The following is a 15,702-nucleotide window of genomic DNA, read 5'->3' on the forward strand; positions in this document are numbered from 1 at the left end:
TCCTGTTTCCTGGGTTTTGCTTTTTACCAGCGATATTAACGACACGCTTGAAAGACTAAACCCTTGTTAAAAGAGCCACAGTTGTTATGTCTTTTGTTTCTGTTTTCGTCACCCTTTTACATTCAGCGAGATATTTTATAACGTTCGGAATAAGTAATATAAGTTACCTAGAACTGGGGGAAAGAATGAGTGCGCTGTAAGAGAAGAAAATGGAAGAAAATAATAGTTTAGCAGTAAGAAACTTAAAAAAGAAATATACCGAAAACAGTTCGATACCGATTGGTTAGTAAAACGATGAATTGGAGATGAAAGAAAATGATCCGATATTTACCTTCAACGTTTTTTTTTTCGAACAAACGCAGAGCCATCGTTCTCTCTCTCTCTCTTCCATTAACTTGGAATACCAACATCTTAATATTTGTACATGTTGTTTAGCTTATTTTATTTACGCTTACTCGTGCTTTCCACTCGGTGCGTTTCTTTCGGCATTTTGCAACAGCTAAATTAGCACCTTTTTTGCATACTAATTCTCATCGTCCATTGATGCATCGCTTTCATCGTCGGAACTGTTGGCCTTTGCATTACTCAACGCTGCCGTTTGCTTTATCAACATCCATTCATTTTCATCCTCCGATGATGCGTTACCATTTTGTTCGCTGTCGTGTTTCGTTCCATTTTGTTCATCGAGTTTCGATACCTTTTTCGATGAAGTGTTCGAGATGGAAAGTGCTTTCAGGACCTGCAGCGTGTACTTGTTGAAATCGCAACTTGAAATAAACAAAACATACGACCGATAAAACGCGTCTGTCCTGCTTTCTGCAGTTGGGTTTCACCATTAGAAAACAACTAATTTACTTACATTTTGTTGAGTTGTTCATACTTTCGGTTCAGATTCTGGTGCAGCGTCACTAATGTTTGCGCATCGAGCAGTGAATCGACTTGGCCGAGTCTCGTGAGTAGCAAATTTGACCACCGTAGATAGAATTCGATATGTTGGCTAGTGCCTACATGCTTCGCAACAAACTGCAACGTACGAAGGGCATAATCATCCGGCAGCGAACCAATCACCAGCTCGACTGTAAATATTTGTTGCAAAGGAAAATACAATTATTTACAGCGTTCCATATCACGTCTACATTCCATTACAAAAAACCTACTATCAAGGTAAGGTACACTTTCTAGCACCTCCTGTATGAGTGTGGTTTCGTTCAGCTTTAATGCCATCAGTAGTGCACCACCGTAGTTTTGCTCTTTGTGCAGTAGATTGCGTGTTGCCCGCGGTGTTACCTCCGTCGACAGTTGGTACGGATCGAACACAACGCCCTTGTGCAGGGCGTACACGAGCAAACCTTCCGTCGAAACGGCTGACCAAGATTGACCGGAAGGTGAAAACCGAACGCAATCTACCTTCACCTCCGGCAGCACGTTTCTGGCAGCCATATCACCTTTCGTTGCGCCTGGTAATTTCAGCGCCACATTACCACCTTCCAGCTCTTCACGCTCCTCGATCAGCGCTATATTGCCAAACTCCGTCAGTTTGCGCCGGTTTATGTATTCCTATGGAAATGGTAGTGGAAGAAAAATAAATAATATTAATTGTAATGGCAAGTGTTACTGCCACACATATGGGTTTTCCTGAATAAATTTAGATCGGGAAGGAAAGTAAGTTTCTTTCGATCTTCAAATCGAGCGATCGGAACTAGGAAATTATCCTTAAAGGAAAACAACAAAGGAAGGAACACAAATTTTCTTTCCTATTTAAGAGTAATAGAGTTTCCTACTCCACTTTTTTTCTTGTTTTCTATAATTGTTCTGTGTAATGTTTCCTTCATCCCAATCAAATTCGTACTTACATCCATTCCGTCCAAGCTGCGGTTTTGCGTAATTTGAAACTTTTTCAACAGGATGCCCTCCTTCACGTTATAGATGCAGACGTATTTAGATTTACCACCTGCAAGCAAACATTCTCCATCCGCCGAATAGCAGATCGACATAAAAGCTCTGAACGGGGAAAAACAAAACAAAAATTAGAATCAATTCCGTACAATCACCATAAGTCCAGGTTGACTTACCTGCCCATTAGATTCTTTTTGGCTGAAATTATGTCCGACTTGGAGATGCTACCCTCCATGTCCTTTCGGCCTTCGATGGATGCCACCTGTTCGGCCGTCTTTACGTGAAACACGGTAATATTACCGTTCAGTGTAGATACCGCTACCTCTTCCCCGTCCGGCTTAAACGCCACACAAACTACGTCCGATCCCACCGGTATCGTTTCGTTCGCTTCGGAAGCCTCCAAACAATTCCATATGCGTATCGTTTGATCCCACGAACCGGAAACCATTGCCGACGATGCAGCGACCGGTGAAAAGGCTAACGAGACGATCGGTCCTTCATGGCCACTCAGCACCTCCAACAAGCGTCCCAACTTCATCGACCACAGATATATATCGAACCCGTCCTGCCCACCAGCAGCAACCAGCTCACCGGAGAAATCAATCGCCACCGATACAAACTGTACCGGTTCCGGTGAGGTGAACGTGCGGAAGTTGCGGTACCGGATTACATCGTACGCGCGTACCGTACCATCCAGTGAAGCGCTTACGAGGAACTTTTTGTTCCGACTAAATTCCACCGCCATCACGGAGGCCGTGTGTTCGGCAAATGTGACGACACAAAAACCGCTCGTAACGTTCCACAGCTTTACCTTGCCATCCTGTCCACCGGTGACTAGCTGATGGCCGTCCGGTGCGTATGATAGGCAATTCATACCCTGCGAATGTTCCTGCTGCTTCATAATGTACTGCTCGCTTTGCCATTCCCACACGAGCAGTTGGCCGAGTGAGGACACACCCAACGCTAACCAGTCCCCCGTATCATTGAAGCTGACCGAACCAATGCTCGCGTCGGATATGCACAGCGAGTGAATCAGATTCACGTCCGGCAGCTCGTACAGGTAGAACGATCCAGTCGAAAAGGCTAGCACAAGGATGCGCAACTTTTGATGATACGTAGCCGCAGTAACGTACGCGTTTCGGTTTTCGGCCCGTGCTATATCCGCGAGATAGTGACGCGCAAGCCGTTTGTAATAGAACGGATGGCTTTTCGAACGAGCAATCAGCTTGCCCTGTTTATCTCGCTCTTGGTCGTCTTTGGACATTGCGGCATCCTTTAGTCGCTCCAGCTGTAGCACCTCCTTACCATCAGCAGCTTCCCCTTCCAGATCCTGCTCAGTGGTAAAGGTTTCCTCCTCGTCACTGTCGTTGCCGACGGTGCGCTTCTTCTTCCCGGCGGACTCTTCCGTTTCGCCCGCCAATTCTTCGCGAGTTTTATCTAAATCTTCTAGCTCCATTGCACACTCCCACAGCATCAGCAAACCCTCCTTGCTGACGGTGTTTACGTCGAGCGTTTTCTCCTCGAAGAAACATCCCACGATCGCTTCGCGGTGTCCACCGAGCACAAATGGACGGAACGTTTGGAGCCACTGTACGTTCTGCAGCCGAACCGTGTTGTCCTTTGAGCCAATGGCAAGCACACGAGAGTTCGGTGCCCAATCGAGAAACACCGTCTCATCGAAACCAACCTCGTACGCACGATGTACCACGAACGAACCGTACGATCCGGAAGATTCACCCGGCGTTACAAACACCACCACAGTCGTATTGACGCAAGCGGCAAAATAGCGCCCGTCTGGGCTGAAGCGCAGATATTTTACCTCATCGCGGAACTTATACCGGTAGATAGTTGTCTGCGAGAGCATACTTATCATCTGTGCTTCTCCGATCTCGTTCACCACCACGAGGAGACATCCGTTCGGTGAAAGATCGATCGCGGTGTAATTGTACTGGCTTTCGACGCATAACGTGTTGGATTTGTTGCTGTAGCAAAAGCAAAAAAAAATGAAAGGAAAATGTTTTAATTGTATTGTTAATATTTCTTTCTTTTTCTACACTTACTTCTTAAGGTCGAAGATGGTAATGCGATTTCCTACCGGACTTATCACCGAGTAGCCATCAGGAGTAAACAATAGATTGCCACGCCGGAACACTGCTCCAAGGAGATTGTTAAACTGCAACACATATAAATCATGTTCAAGCATTACGCATTCAACCACCACGGTACCTTATTTTTTACCTTATACGCGAACTTCATTGTAAATTTACGATAAACCACTCAAATTAGAGATTGAACACTCGCTACCCTATTCTAATGCTGTGAAACCATGCTCTCGTCAGACCATGTGCGGCAATTTGATGTTTATGTTTGGTTTGTTTGACAGATCTTTGTTGACAACAAACAAGCATGCATTTCATTTTCCACCGCGTTCCTACGGCACAATGGTTAGTCGTGATGGACAACTGCACGTCATGATGTACTACTAATTAGGGATAAATTAGATTAAAAGATTTTTTAATTATTATTTTTCATTCTTTTTTTTATTTAAAGTATTATTTGAATGAAAAGAAACTTATTTCCACCAATTCGCATTAAAATAAATTAATTTATTTTTTTTTCAAAATTATTCAAAAAAGCTAAAGCTAATTTTCCTGGAGAAAAATGTCTTGACAATGATGACAGCGCTAACAGTTCGGGCTGTCGCCGCTGCTAGCGACAATCATATCATTGTGGAGACTAGCGAAAGCGCTAAAGTAACAGCTATAGGATAGAAGTAGCCTTCTCCGTTGGATGCTCTCTTGGTGTTAAAAAGTCGTTTTTGATTTCGAATTTTATTGCTTGCGGTATAATCGCCCAGCGGTACATGTTACCTCTTCTGTTTGATGCTCTCTTGGTGTTGAAGAATCATGTTCGGTGCTCTTTGGCGAAACAACAAGAGACATTTACGAAAGGAAAGAAACGAAAAATACTTAACTTTTGATCCTATTTACTCACACTATCGATCATGTGTGAGCCATAGCTAGCATTTAACAAACTCTTCTCCTCTTTTAGGGACGCAGAGCAAGAGCCATTTAAAGTTGTTTAATAACAAAGCTAGAAAGCTTATATTAAGAAAGTGTAATCGTGTACTTAATATGCATGTTCGATTGAGTTTTCTATTACATTTTTCTTGTCTTTGCTGATCATCAGAGATAGATGTGGACGAAAAATGAATCCAGACGGAAGTGTTTTCGGGACCAACAAGTTTTAAACATTACCCAATGTTTAAGAAAGATTTCGGAACACAAGAAATGGTTCTATTCGACTACGATATTTTTCGTTTCTTCTGTTTTCTTTTTTTTATTCTCATATTTTTCACATTTTTTCATTGAATTTCTTCTCTTTCGCTTTCTCTCTCTCTCTCTCGCTGTGTTTCATGATGATGTTCGCAATTGTCATTATTTTCGGTAGATCTTTACATACTACCCCCCGGTAGTGGATGAATGTTGTACCTTTTCTACGGCGGGGGGATTGTTGTTACATTCATTCTATTCTGCTTCCTTTGCATTCCCCTCCGAAAAACCCCTAATATTGCTGTCCAACGGGTGGAGGATGTTACAAAGGTCGATTGTGTCTAACAAAAGATGGGACTGTTCCACACTTTGTAACTTATCAGTAAAAGTAAATGTACGATAGCAGGATAAGGTAGTCGGTGTTTTAGCTAGTTAACGGTAGCAGGATCTTCCTTTCTTTAAAGCTTCCTCTCACGACAAAACACGGTATGTATTGAACAGTTTTCAATCTAATGCACGTTTCCGTTCTTTTTTCTTTTGCCTGAGGGTATGTGCGATGTAATTAGATTGTGTTTGTGTTTTGTGCTCACAAACTCCTCACTTTGCAAATCCTTCCTTTTTTGTTTTCGGTCGTTGCAGTCATGTCGACTTCGGAGCTGGAAGATGCGCCTGGTATGATGATGGCACCTGCGTGTAGTTTTGATTCTCACCAGCATGCGTATTTCTCCTGCTGGATTAAAACAAATAACTAATTTTCATCCAGCTGTTCCGTGCGACCACATCGGAGGCGCAAAGAAGGACCAACAGTTGAAAGAGCGTGGGAAAATTGATTCCTCGCGAAGCAGAAATCTGTCCGGTGGTTCTCTAGGTCGATGGCATCCAGTTCCGTTCATTTCAGCATCTAAACGCGCGGAAGGGACTCAATCGGCTTTCGACCACTGCTGCTGTTGCCATCGGAGGAAACAATTTTGCCACAATTTTCACTGCCTTCTTTTACCCATGCCTTTTCTCCGCGCACCACACACATGGACCACTCTTCTTCAGGGGGGTATAACTGTTGTTGATGGTGGTGATAATTGAATAGTTTGGATGTTAATTGGCATGACATTGTGGGCGCGGATTAGCCACATTACGGTGGCCATTGGGATTTTCACGATCGTTTTGTATCGGTGTGTGTGTGTATGTCTTCTGTCTCTCTTGTAATTCCCTGGTTAGATGTTCCGCACCAGAAATGGTCACTTCCCTGATTATGTACAAAATTCACGCAACTCGGGATTGTTGGCAATCGTGACCTTGCGGGACACGGTATCTCTCTCCATGAAGAAATACCGTGTGTTCTTCCTTTCTTCTTACTATGTTGTCTCCTCTTTCTCTCTTCTCTCTCTCTTTGTCTGGTCTTAATAAGATATCGAAGATGTTAGCCGTATCTCATGCGTATGTGTGTCTTCTCTTTCCTCTTGTTATCTGTTCTTGTGCAAATTGACAACCGATCACCGAATCGGTGTATGAAATTCCAAACCTTCCGCTTATCACAGAAAATGTTCGGTCTTACCACCACCAAAATGGTGAACGACGGTGTCGATAAATCCGGATCTGATTTGGTAAACTATTCCTCCCTACAATGCAGCCCCTATTATCGCGCTCTGCTCCCTTTCCGGTGGCGCCATACAGTGAACTTGATTCGTTATTTAGCGCACGGCGCAGAGACATTAGTTGCCCTAGATGTTGTGGTTTGAGCTTCTCCGTACCGTGTCCAAAACAATTGTCCTATCTTTTTTTTTAGTTTTTGCTTTTGGCTGATGTTTTTAATGCTGTTTTGTTTCTTCTCTCCCCTAGCTTATTTTGAAAATTGTCTCATCTCGCGATTGTATTCTTTCCGTACCTATGATGATGAATAATGATCGATATTTCTACATGTACGTGTAACGAACGCATATGAATGTATAGTTTGTTTCCCTTCCAGTTTTTTGCTGTTTTAGTTTTATCCTTAAACGTTTTGCAGACGAATAATGTTGTTGTTTTACCGTCTTATTTTGCATAGCTCCCTTTTAGTTGTTGGATTCATTTGGTTTCTTACGATGTTATGTAAAACGTAAAACCCTGGATATTAAGCTCAATTATATGCACTCGGTTCATATCTCCTTCACTGCCACAGGATGTACTCACTCATCACTCACGCGCTGGGTTCGGGTCTGTTGTCCACCTGTATACTGCCTCTTAATATCGGGTTGGTTGGATTCCGGGACGTAAAACAAAAAACTTTGCTAATACTCTTGTATTTTTCATTTGCTGCACACAGTTGTGACAACATCTACTGAACGGTCTTTTTTTGTCAAAAAAGATTGAAACAGAAACTAGATCCCCCCTTGCATTGGCAATGTTTCCTAAAGGTTTTCCCCTTTTTGTTTCTTTACCGAATGAGCATCTGTACTTTCCTATCTGGCAAACAAGTCTACCTTCCCACATCAACCAGCAAACCAACGGAAGGCCCATCCGGGATGTGACATTACGCAGAACGGAACATAAACCGTTTTGTCGAAAGATAACACAAACGCAACATTCGTTGAGTTTTTTATGGTATGAAACCGTAAAGAAAGGGGGGAAAAACCTTTATTCTCGATCTGTCTCGTCGCTGGATCTAATGTGAACCCCTCCAAGTTCGTTTACTTTGTTGTTTGCTTTTGCATCTACCGTTTTGCAATAATGTTTCCCGTGTGATGGTTCGTGATGGAAGCTTTTATCACAGACTCAAAAACATTCCTTCTGTGCGACATCACCTGCCAAACACAGGCACAACCTCCACACCTGGACACTAGGGCACCCTTGCCGATTAATGCGAAGGGTGCGCGCTGCTCGCGGGGCCAACAAAATGTACCCTTGAAGGACACGCACAACAAAAAAATCCTCAAAATGCAACAATGCACAAACAGGAAGCTGTTTGCTTCGCATCTTAGCGCTTGTTCCTTTCCAATTCTATTTGTGCCTACACTGTCTGATCATTGGTTGCAGATTTCTCGTCAATCGTATGCCCTACGCAGTTCGTCTGTGTGTCAGAAAACGTGTGTATGCGTAAATGTGCTCGCGCATCCGTGTGTGTATGTGTGTGCGTGTGTAGGAGTGAGAGTGAGTTTGGGTGTGGAAAATTTACATGTTACATAAATTAAGTTTACAATTAAATACACATTATTTTACATAAATACAAATAGTCTTTTGTTTTAGTTCCGGAAGTTGTTTTCAGATTTCATTAATGCCGCCTGTTTTACACAACCAAAAACGGCGGGTGCAGCCTTTCTTCACAGGGATGGTTTATGGCAACAACGTTTCCGGGCTGTTGGAAGCGAAACTCTGATCTCGGTGAGCTTGTGTTGTAGTACATTATTGAGGCTTAACTTGGTCTCGCCAAACAAGGCAAGGTAAGGATCAAGATGCAAAGGATGGAGGGATGCTTCTGATCTTCTACCTTAACCTTATATGGTAAGACAGACCGTTAGTGTTGGTTGGGTTGTCACGTTTACGTGTTGCTGTTCTGCTGTTTTTTTTTGTTTACCCTAGGATGTAAATTATGTGTTTCTTTAGGAATTATGTTCAGCACCTGTTTTGTTCGCAGCGATCGGGTGTTGATCTTGCTGAACAGTTTTTCGTTTCGTTATGCAATGCGTGCACATGCACCCTTATCGGGGGACTCTGCTAGTCTACAGGTGTCCCACAAGGTTAGTTGCGGCAAAGGTTTTTGTTTTGCTTTCCTATCGATGGTAGTAACGGGCAATTTTGGTTGCGGGGGAACCTAGATCGAAGTACCTTCTCGAATGCGATGATGATGATGGTGGGATGTTTTGTTGCATTGCATATTTCTTCGCTTCCAGAACTTGCGTTGTTGATTGATCTATGGTCGAACCCACTACTGCTGGTGCCACGCAACCACCGTGGGACCCCCCGTGGCGTGAATTAGCGTTTGGTGGTGCTAATTTATTTCGTGTACAGGTAGATGGCGACGATAAGACCGTACAGACCCAACACTTCGGCGAAAATGAGGATCAAAATCATACCGACGAACAGTCGGGGCTGCTGGGCAGTACCACGCACACCAGCATCACCGACGATACCGATAGCGAAACCGGCAGCCAATCCCGAGAAACCGACGGCCAAACCAGCGCCGAGATGAATGAAGCCCCTACAGTCGTAAGAAAGTAAAAGAAAAACAATTAGTACATATAATGGTGAAAAGTTTTTTTCGTCCTCAAAGTTAAGAAGAGATGTATTACAAACTACCGAAGTATAATAAATATCAATTATTCGATTCCATGATTAAATGCTTCGACAAGGAGGTAACGTTTTACTGCAAGCAACAATAAATACCCTAAAGATTTGTTCGGAGTGTTTACGGGTAAATATTTGACTTCAATAATGGCATGCTCGTTAATGGAGCTTTGTAAATATCCTTCCTTCGGTTTCCGATTATGGTTTCAGTTTTAAATTTTCACGATATCGTGATGTTTCAATGCGCAAACTCCACCCTAACAAATACACGTTTCTCTCTCGCTACTCTCGCTCTTGTTTCGGCGGCTTCCCTAATGAGAAGGACCCACACACGAAGGATAATCAGAGAGTGAAAGTTTGCACACACGATTTTCATGCCAAAAGTGGTTCAAAGATTGGCAAAGTAGTTCCATGTGTAATTATTGCGACTCTTTCGCATGCAGCGAATACTTCTAACCGCAATATGCCTCGGTCGTTGAGATGGTTTTTGAAAGAGGATACTTACTTGTACAGCGAGTATTTCGATGGTTCATCCAGGGAACCGGCGATGAGGACTGCCACGACCAGACCGTAGATGGCAATGATACCCGCCATGACAACGGGAATGATGGACTTCATGATCAACTCCGGACGCATCACCGACATGGCGGCAATACCGGTACCGGACTTGGCCGTACCATAAGCAGCACCGAGAGCTGGAATGTAGAACATAACAAGAATGATGAGAATGTATTCCGAGACTCCTCAAAGTGGATGCACGATTGGTGGAAAAAAGGCGTAACATATTGGATGACGTAAACCTGCAACCTAAGGGGGGGAGATAAGTTCACCTTAGACACCTTAGACGAATATAACATTTAACCGGATTTTGAAAAGCATTTAGTTCTTCTTAAGACGAATAAAGAAAAAAACAAACGCTTCTATAAAAGTTCTATTTTATTATCAACGATAATTTAATTGCATATCCTGACAACTCTTCCGCCTCTTCGTAATGGAGTTGCACGAAAAGAGCTCCAAAAAAACGACCTACATATGCTCTCCGTTTCGCTAGTCTATCGTTCATACCATTTGTAGGCTGTACGGAAACACCTGTACGGAGATCCAATGCAAACATAAATCATTGTTCGCCGAGTAGTGGGAGAAGCTGAAAGATAGTTATCGATCAGATCTTAAAATGGGAACGGAAGCATACGGAAGGTGTATGAAGGATCCGAGGTAGGAAACATCGAGTGATGAAATTCTACCTTATTGTTCTCGCCAGTCATCGAAGTTGTGCAAAGCCACCGGGGGTAGAAGTTGTGAGATACGTTTCACAACTACACATCACTACATCCGTACACCTTTCCATAAACAGCACAGCGTACACTGTAGATGCCCTTATGCTTCCACACACTTTCGTGGCCTTTAAATTGAACAGGAACGTTAGCATATTCTCGATCGTCGACGTCCATTCCCGAGAGCACTTTACGGCCCACAACGCAGCAATATTGATAGGCGCTTGGGACACAAAAAAAACATCCATCGTGTGATAACACTCTTGATGTCTGTTAGCAGCATACGAATTTTGAATAAAATACTACTTTCAAAAAACGATACATTTCTTCTAAAGTCTAGCTAGGCTCATCTGCAAACATAAGTTATAAAAATGGAAAGCATAGCATAAAGTTTAACATTCTGAATTCCCACTGACGTGGTCTTCCAGCTAGACGAGCCGGTGCGCGCGGATGCATGGAAAATGATCCGACAGGGGTCACATGACGGCATTCCGCGCGGCATTACGCATTGGACCGCTGTGTCTCGACGGTTGCGTATGTATGCGTGGTGACGTTGTTGTACACTCCAACTCGTTCCAACACAGCGATGATCACGTGAAGATCGTGTTGCTCAGTGCCAATCGGTGCATCACCAACACACAACAGGTGAGAGCCAACCAATAACAATACCAATGCAAATATGTCCATGATTTAAAGGTGCGAATGAGCATAGCAGGCGCACAATGATTGTGGAACGATTGCGACCGACCTGGATTGGGAAACAATAATATGGGGTGTACATATGTGTTTGTAGTGGTGGTGATGGTGGTGGCTACAAACACCGTGCAATGGAAGACGGAGCTATGCGTTCACATGATCACTTGCTACATAAAAGACAGCGTGACAGTTTTGCCATCGTATCGGTCATATGACTGCCATACGAACGTACGACACCATATCAAAAATGCTGTGCACAGTTAGGGCTCGCTATGCGGTTTCATCGATAAGGCTTATGGGAGCCGAATGTACATGTTTGCGTATAGCAGTGGACGTATACAACGCAAGAAACCACTGCGCGTTCCACACTATGAATGACAGACAACTGTCACTAATGATGCTGATTCATAGCTTGCAAGACGGGAGTCTTGTAAAAGCGGAAACATTTTACTCTCTACTGCAGCAGACGTTTTTGGGGAACATTTTAAGGCACTCATCATATGGTTCTAATTTGACAATTTCCAGTACTGTTTGCATCTTTCCAAAGAGAGATGATATTGAGGAAGCTCACAAAGCTCTGCCAATGCTGATCGATCGATTCAGTGACGTCATTAAGTTCCAAAATCAAGGAACCTGTTAACTGCGAACGTTCAGTTTGTTAGCACAGCCGTTTGCTGCAACAATTCCAGTCATATGGTTCGCTAAACCTCAAACGAAACATTAAATAATTATTTTAAAAACATTCTGATACAAAATAAAACAAGAAAAACAAGAGGGAGAGAGAGAGAGAGAGAGAGCAAGAAAGTGAGCGAGAGAAAGAGGATTACAATTTCGAGTAGCAATCTTTGTCAGAAGAAAAATCAATAATCCTTTCCACATCCTACGCATTTCATTTCTGCAAACATGGTCAAGGTATCCTGAATCGTCTGTAGTAGCAATTCGTATTTATCCTAGAGAAAGCCTCGCGAACAAAACCCATGTGAACAACATCACAGCACATCACTACCATCGGCAATGGTGCGCGAATGGCTCATGATGCAATGGCTGAGGGTAATAGGAAGAAGATGTGGTGGCTCCAGCGCAGTCGATCATGTGACAGAGATAATCACTTCTAATGAGGGCCCCCGGCTGACCGATGAGGAAAAATGGTTCCTCCGGAAGCATATTGTACTCGTAGGTCACGCGACATCAGTTGCATTACACGCCTGTAATGTGTTTGGTAGTAAAGGGAATTCAAATATTGTCCCTGGTAGGCTAACCAGTTGTAAAAGGAAACATTACAACTTCGCTATGGGTCAATACAATATTTCTGGTCATGTGGTTCTGTGCCCCGTGATGTACCTTGAGCCCACTAGAAAACGCCCCCGAAAGTATGCAAATGGAAGTTTGGTTTGAACAAAAAATGCTGATAAAACACGGGGCTTCGTCTTTGACAGCTTCCGAAGCCGTTTTCACACGTTGTGCATAATTAATGGAAAATGTTTTCCACTATGTCCACAGCACTGTGTGTGTGTGTGTACCATGCATATTTGCGTGTGTGTACCTATTGGTTGAGAGAGAACTTACATTGTTCCTTCTCTTGGACACACAACCGAACCATCGCAGCCCATCGCAGTAGTCCTTGGCCCCAAAATCAATAATAATCCAAGCGTCGAAAAGGAACTCCACAAACGCCAAAAACTCTCTTTCTCTCCCAATTGTGTATACACCTTCGCAATAAAAAACTTTAGCTTAATGTTGGCAACTTTCCCCATCCGTAGCTTCCAGCTTGGAGTACACTTTTGCCTTTTTTTTATCTTTTCTATGTTTTTCCTTTACTGTGTTTCAAGTGCAAAGTAGTGTCATTTCTCCTGTACGCACTTGATGAATTTTATTTCCTTCACGCACTTGCAGCGATCAAAGGACGCACTCGCTCTCTTTATCTTCGTTTCTCTTCTTTCTTGCTCTCGCTTTCTATCATAAATTCGCACAAATTATCACAGAAAGTAACAGCTTTGATACCTAACTAATTTGCTGTTGTCATAAACGAAAACGAAGGATCTTTGTGTAATCATTCTTTTGAACAAAAGGAAAACACTATTTTTTACATTGGATACATTATGGGAGCGCTTTTCATTTACAGTAAATTTCCATTATTAAAGTACATTAAATTGGACCTAGTGTTTTTTTGCAAGGGCTGTGCCTTTTTTCCTCTCTGCAAGTGAATCTCTTGTGCAAAAAAAAGGGAAAAGGAACATCAAGATTCGCGCAAAAACGAAAAGTGGTCACGAGGGCACTTGCGCGCACACACATACACACATATAATAGATTAACACATACACACACACACAAAAGAATATGCACAAACACACACACATACACACATCTACACAGCACGGGTCGGGCTCACATGACACGGGCGCTGGTCTTGTTACGGGAAGGCGACTAGCAAGGACGGAAAGATTACGGATTTTTCACTCCCAAGACGGAGTTTTCCTCGCTACATTGCAAAATGGTGGTGAACGGATTGTGGTGCGTCGAAAAACTTCAGGTTACGGACACAACGACAGTAAGGAAGGGTGGTTTCTGTGTTTTCTCTTACCGCTGAAAATGATAGCAGCTGCTGCGCCCATGACTCCGAAGAAGGGCGAGTAGACGGGGTTTTCTTCCGGCAGGGCCATTGTTGCAGTGTTTTTTGTTTTTCTTTTCTAGCTGTTACTTTTCACCGAACCGTGTCGTTGTTCCTTTAGAAGCGCAGCTTTTACTGTTCACTTCGTACTGCTGCTGCTACTCGGTGTTGATGACACACACACAAGGAGAGAGACACTCGGGAGAGATGACCGACACAACACACTCGCTGAAAACTTTAAGGAAGAATGAAAAAAATTTGCCCACACCCGCACGTATATATAAACGGAACAGGCCGAACATGGCCGAATTCCAACCGAAGCGATAACTCCGAATTTCCGAAGTATGTTCGAATTCAACCGCTGTCAAAACTGTCAAATGTTCGAACAAGATTTGCTTTTTTTAATCGTCTATTTGCGGTTTTTGCAGCGTTGTATTTCAATTTTGAGATAAATTTAGATCGATTTTTATTATGAAAATGAGTTTCAAAAAGTTTTTCACGCAAAATTCATGTGTTTATCCCAAAATCTCTACAATTTAACGGAAATTTCGAACAAAATGGCAACGAATTTTCGAACTATCTGTTTCAAATTTTCACAAGGTGCACATAGCGACAATTATCATTTTTTTTAGTTTATTTAAAAAAAATTAAAAATATAAAATTAGCATTAATGCATGAAATAACCCCTTGGACACTTGGGACATATTTTGTTCGAGCAAGAAAATATTTACATCAAATTCATTGTGCAATCTAAAATCACAATACTACACGATACGGTTCCGATCAGCAGTAGAGGGAAAATTGTTGGTCATGAGACCCCCCTTCTCACGACTTTCCCCTAAGAACTGTCGATCTACTACAATGAAAACTCTTTCGATCGATTCCCAAAAACTCCGTAACCACTACATGGTCACTTGGTCAGCAAGGTTTCGATGAAAAAATAACCAAGGCCAGAAAAGGCCCGTGCCCGTAAGTGTTCAACGCCTCCCAACCCTTTTGCGTAAAGCGTCTTTCGTATCGCGCACGCAAACTGCCAATTTTTTCCCACCCCAACCCATGCCTCCCCTAAGAGGCATTGAGAAGACAATCCCCTAAGCTTGACGCATGCATGAAGCCGGACGATACGCGCGCATCACATGGCGATTACGTAGGAGAAATCTCCGTTCGTTAGCTTTACCATCATATGACCTGCGAATTGTTCCATGATTACAATTGCAATTACAGTTCCTGCTGCTCTACTTCAATGCTTCAATGTCTCTTAAGATAACACGATTCTATTCCAGCGCTGTGTAATATTTGAAATATAAATGAACATATGAAACATTGTCCATCGTTTTTCCAAAATATTCGAGCTTTTCCAAGTCTTGATTAAAGTTGATTGATTCTCTAGCACTTTTTTCTTACAACAGTTAAAACATTGTGGCACAATTCTTACTTAACTAACAGACTAAGCTGGAAAGGTAGCGCCATGTGATGTACGTCAACTCTCTATTCTAAATAACCTGGATTAATATTAAGACTGTTATGTAGAACTAAAGATAGCAATCAGATAGTGGATCCAGTGTTACGTTAACGGGTAGCTTAGGGAGTGTTTACCAAATGTACCAAAGAAAAGCTACAGTTCTGGTAATAACGTTGGAACATTTTTTCCTTAGTATCTCCAATCAATAAAGATCACCATCAAAACATGTTCAAAATT

At 42.7% G+C, this 15,702-nt stretch overlaps 2 protein-coding genes across 2 annotated transcripts; both read right to left on the minus strand.

Annotated features, from left to right (window-relative positions):
* Positions 1 to 411: 411 nt before the first annotated feature.
* On the minus strand, positions 412 to 4,486 carry LOC125767531 (periodic tryptophan protein 2 homolog). Its single transcript, XM_049434202.1, has 7 exons — positions 4,135 to 4,486; positions 3,957 to 4,069; positions 2,073 to 3,878; positions 1,854 to 2,001; positions 1,158 to 1,557; positions 860 to 1,076; positions 412 to 767 (listed from the first exon to the last, which is right to left on the minus strand). Exons 1-7 carry the CDS (start codon positions 4,150 to 4,152, stop codon positions 524 to 526), a joined length of 2,946 nt encoding a protein of 981 aa, XP_049290159.1. The 5' UTR covers positions 4,153 to 4,486; the 3' UTR covers positions 412 to 523.
* Positions 4,487 to 5,190: 704 nt separating this feature from the next.
* On the minus strand, positions 5,191 to 14,268 carry LOC125767550 (V-type proton ATPase 16 kDa proteolipid subunit c). The gene is made up of 3 exons (XM_049434233.1): positions 13,977 to 14,268; positions 9,931 to 10,120; positions 5,191 to 9,339 (listed from the first exon to the last, which is right to left on the minus strand). Exons 1-3 carry the CDS (start codon positions 14,053 to 14,055, stop codon positions 9,135 to 9,137), a joined length of 474 nt encoding a protein of 157 aa, XP_049290190.1. The 5' UTR covers positions 14,056 to 14,268; the 3' UTR covers positions 5,191 to 9,134.
* Between the last annotated feature and the right edge of the window lie 1,434 nt (positions 14,269 to 15,702).

The sequence above is a fragment of the Anopheles funestus genome, chromosome 3RL (genome assembly GCF_943734845.2).
Source record: "Anopheles funestus chromosome 3RL, idAnoFuneDA-416_04, whole genome shotgun sequence".
NCBI lineage: Eukaryota > Metazoa > Arthropoda > Insecta > Diptera > Culicidae > Anopheles > Anopheles funestus.

Coding starts and splice junctions, on each gene's coding strand:
- LOC125767550 (XM_049434233.1), bottom strand. CDS start 14,055: ATGGCCCTGCCGGAAGAAAACCCCGTCTACTCGCCCTTCTTCGGAGTC. Junction 10,121..13,976: donor AGCTGCTATCATTTTCAGCG/GTAAGAGAAAAC, acceptor TCTACATTCCAG/CTCTCGGTGCTGCTTATGGT. Junction 9,340..9,930: donor TCGAAATACTCGCTGTACAA/GTAAGTATCCTC, acceptor TTACGACTGTAG/GGGCTTCATTCATCTCGGCG.
- LOC125767531 (XM_049434202.1), bottom strand. Junction 1,558..1,853: donor GCAGCTTGGACGGAATGGAT/GTAAGTACGAAT, acceptor CCATTTCCATAG/GAATACATAAACCGGCGCAA. Junction 768..859: donor TATGAACAACTCAACAAAAT/GTAAGTAAATTA, acceptor GTTTATTTCAAG/TTGCGATTTCAACAAGTACA.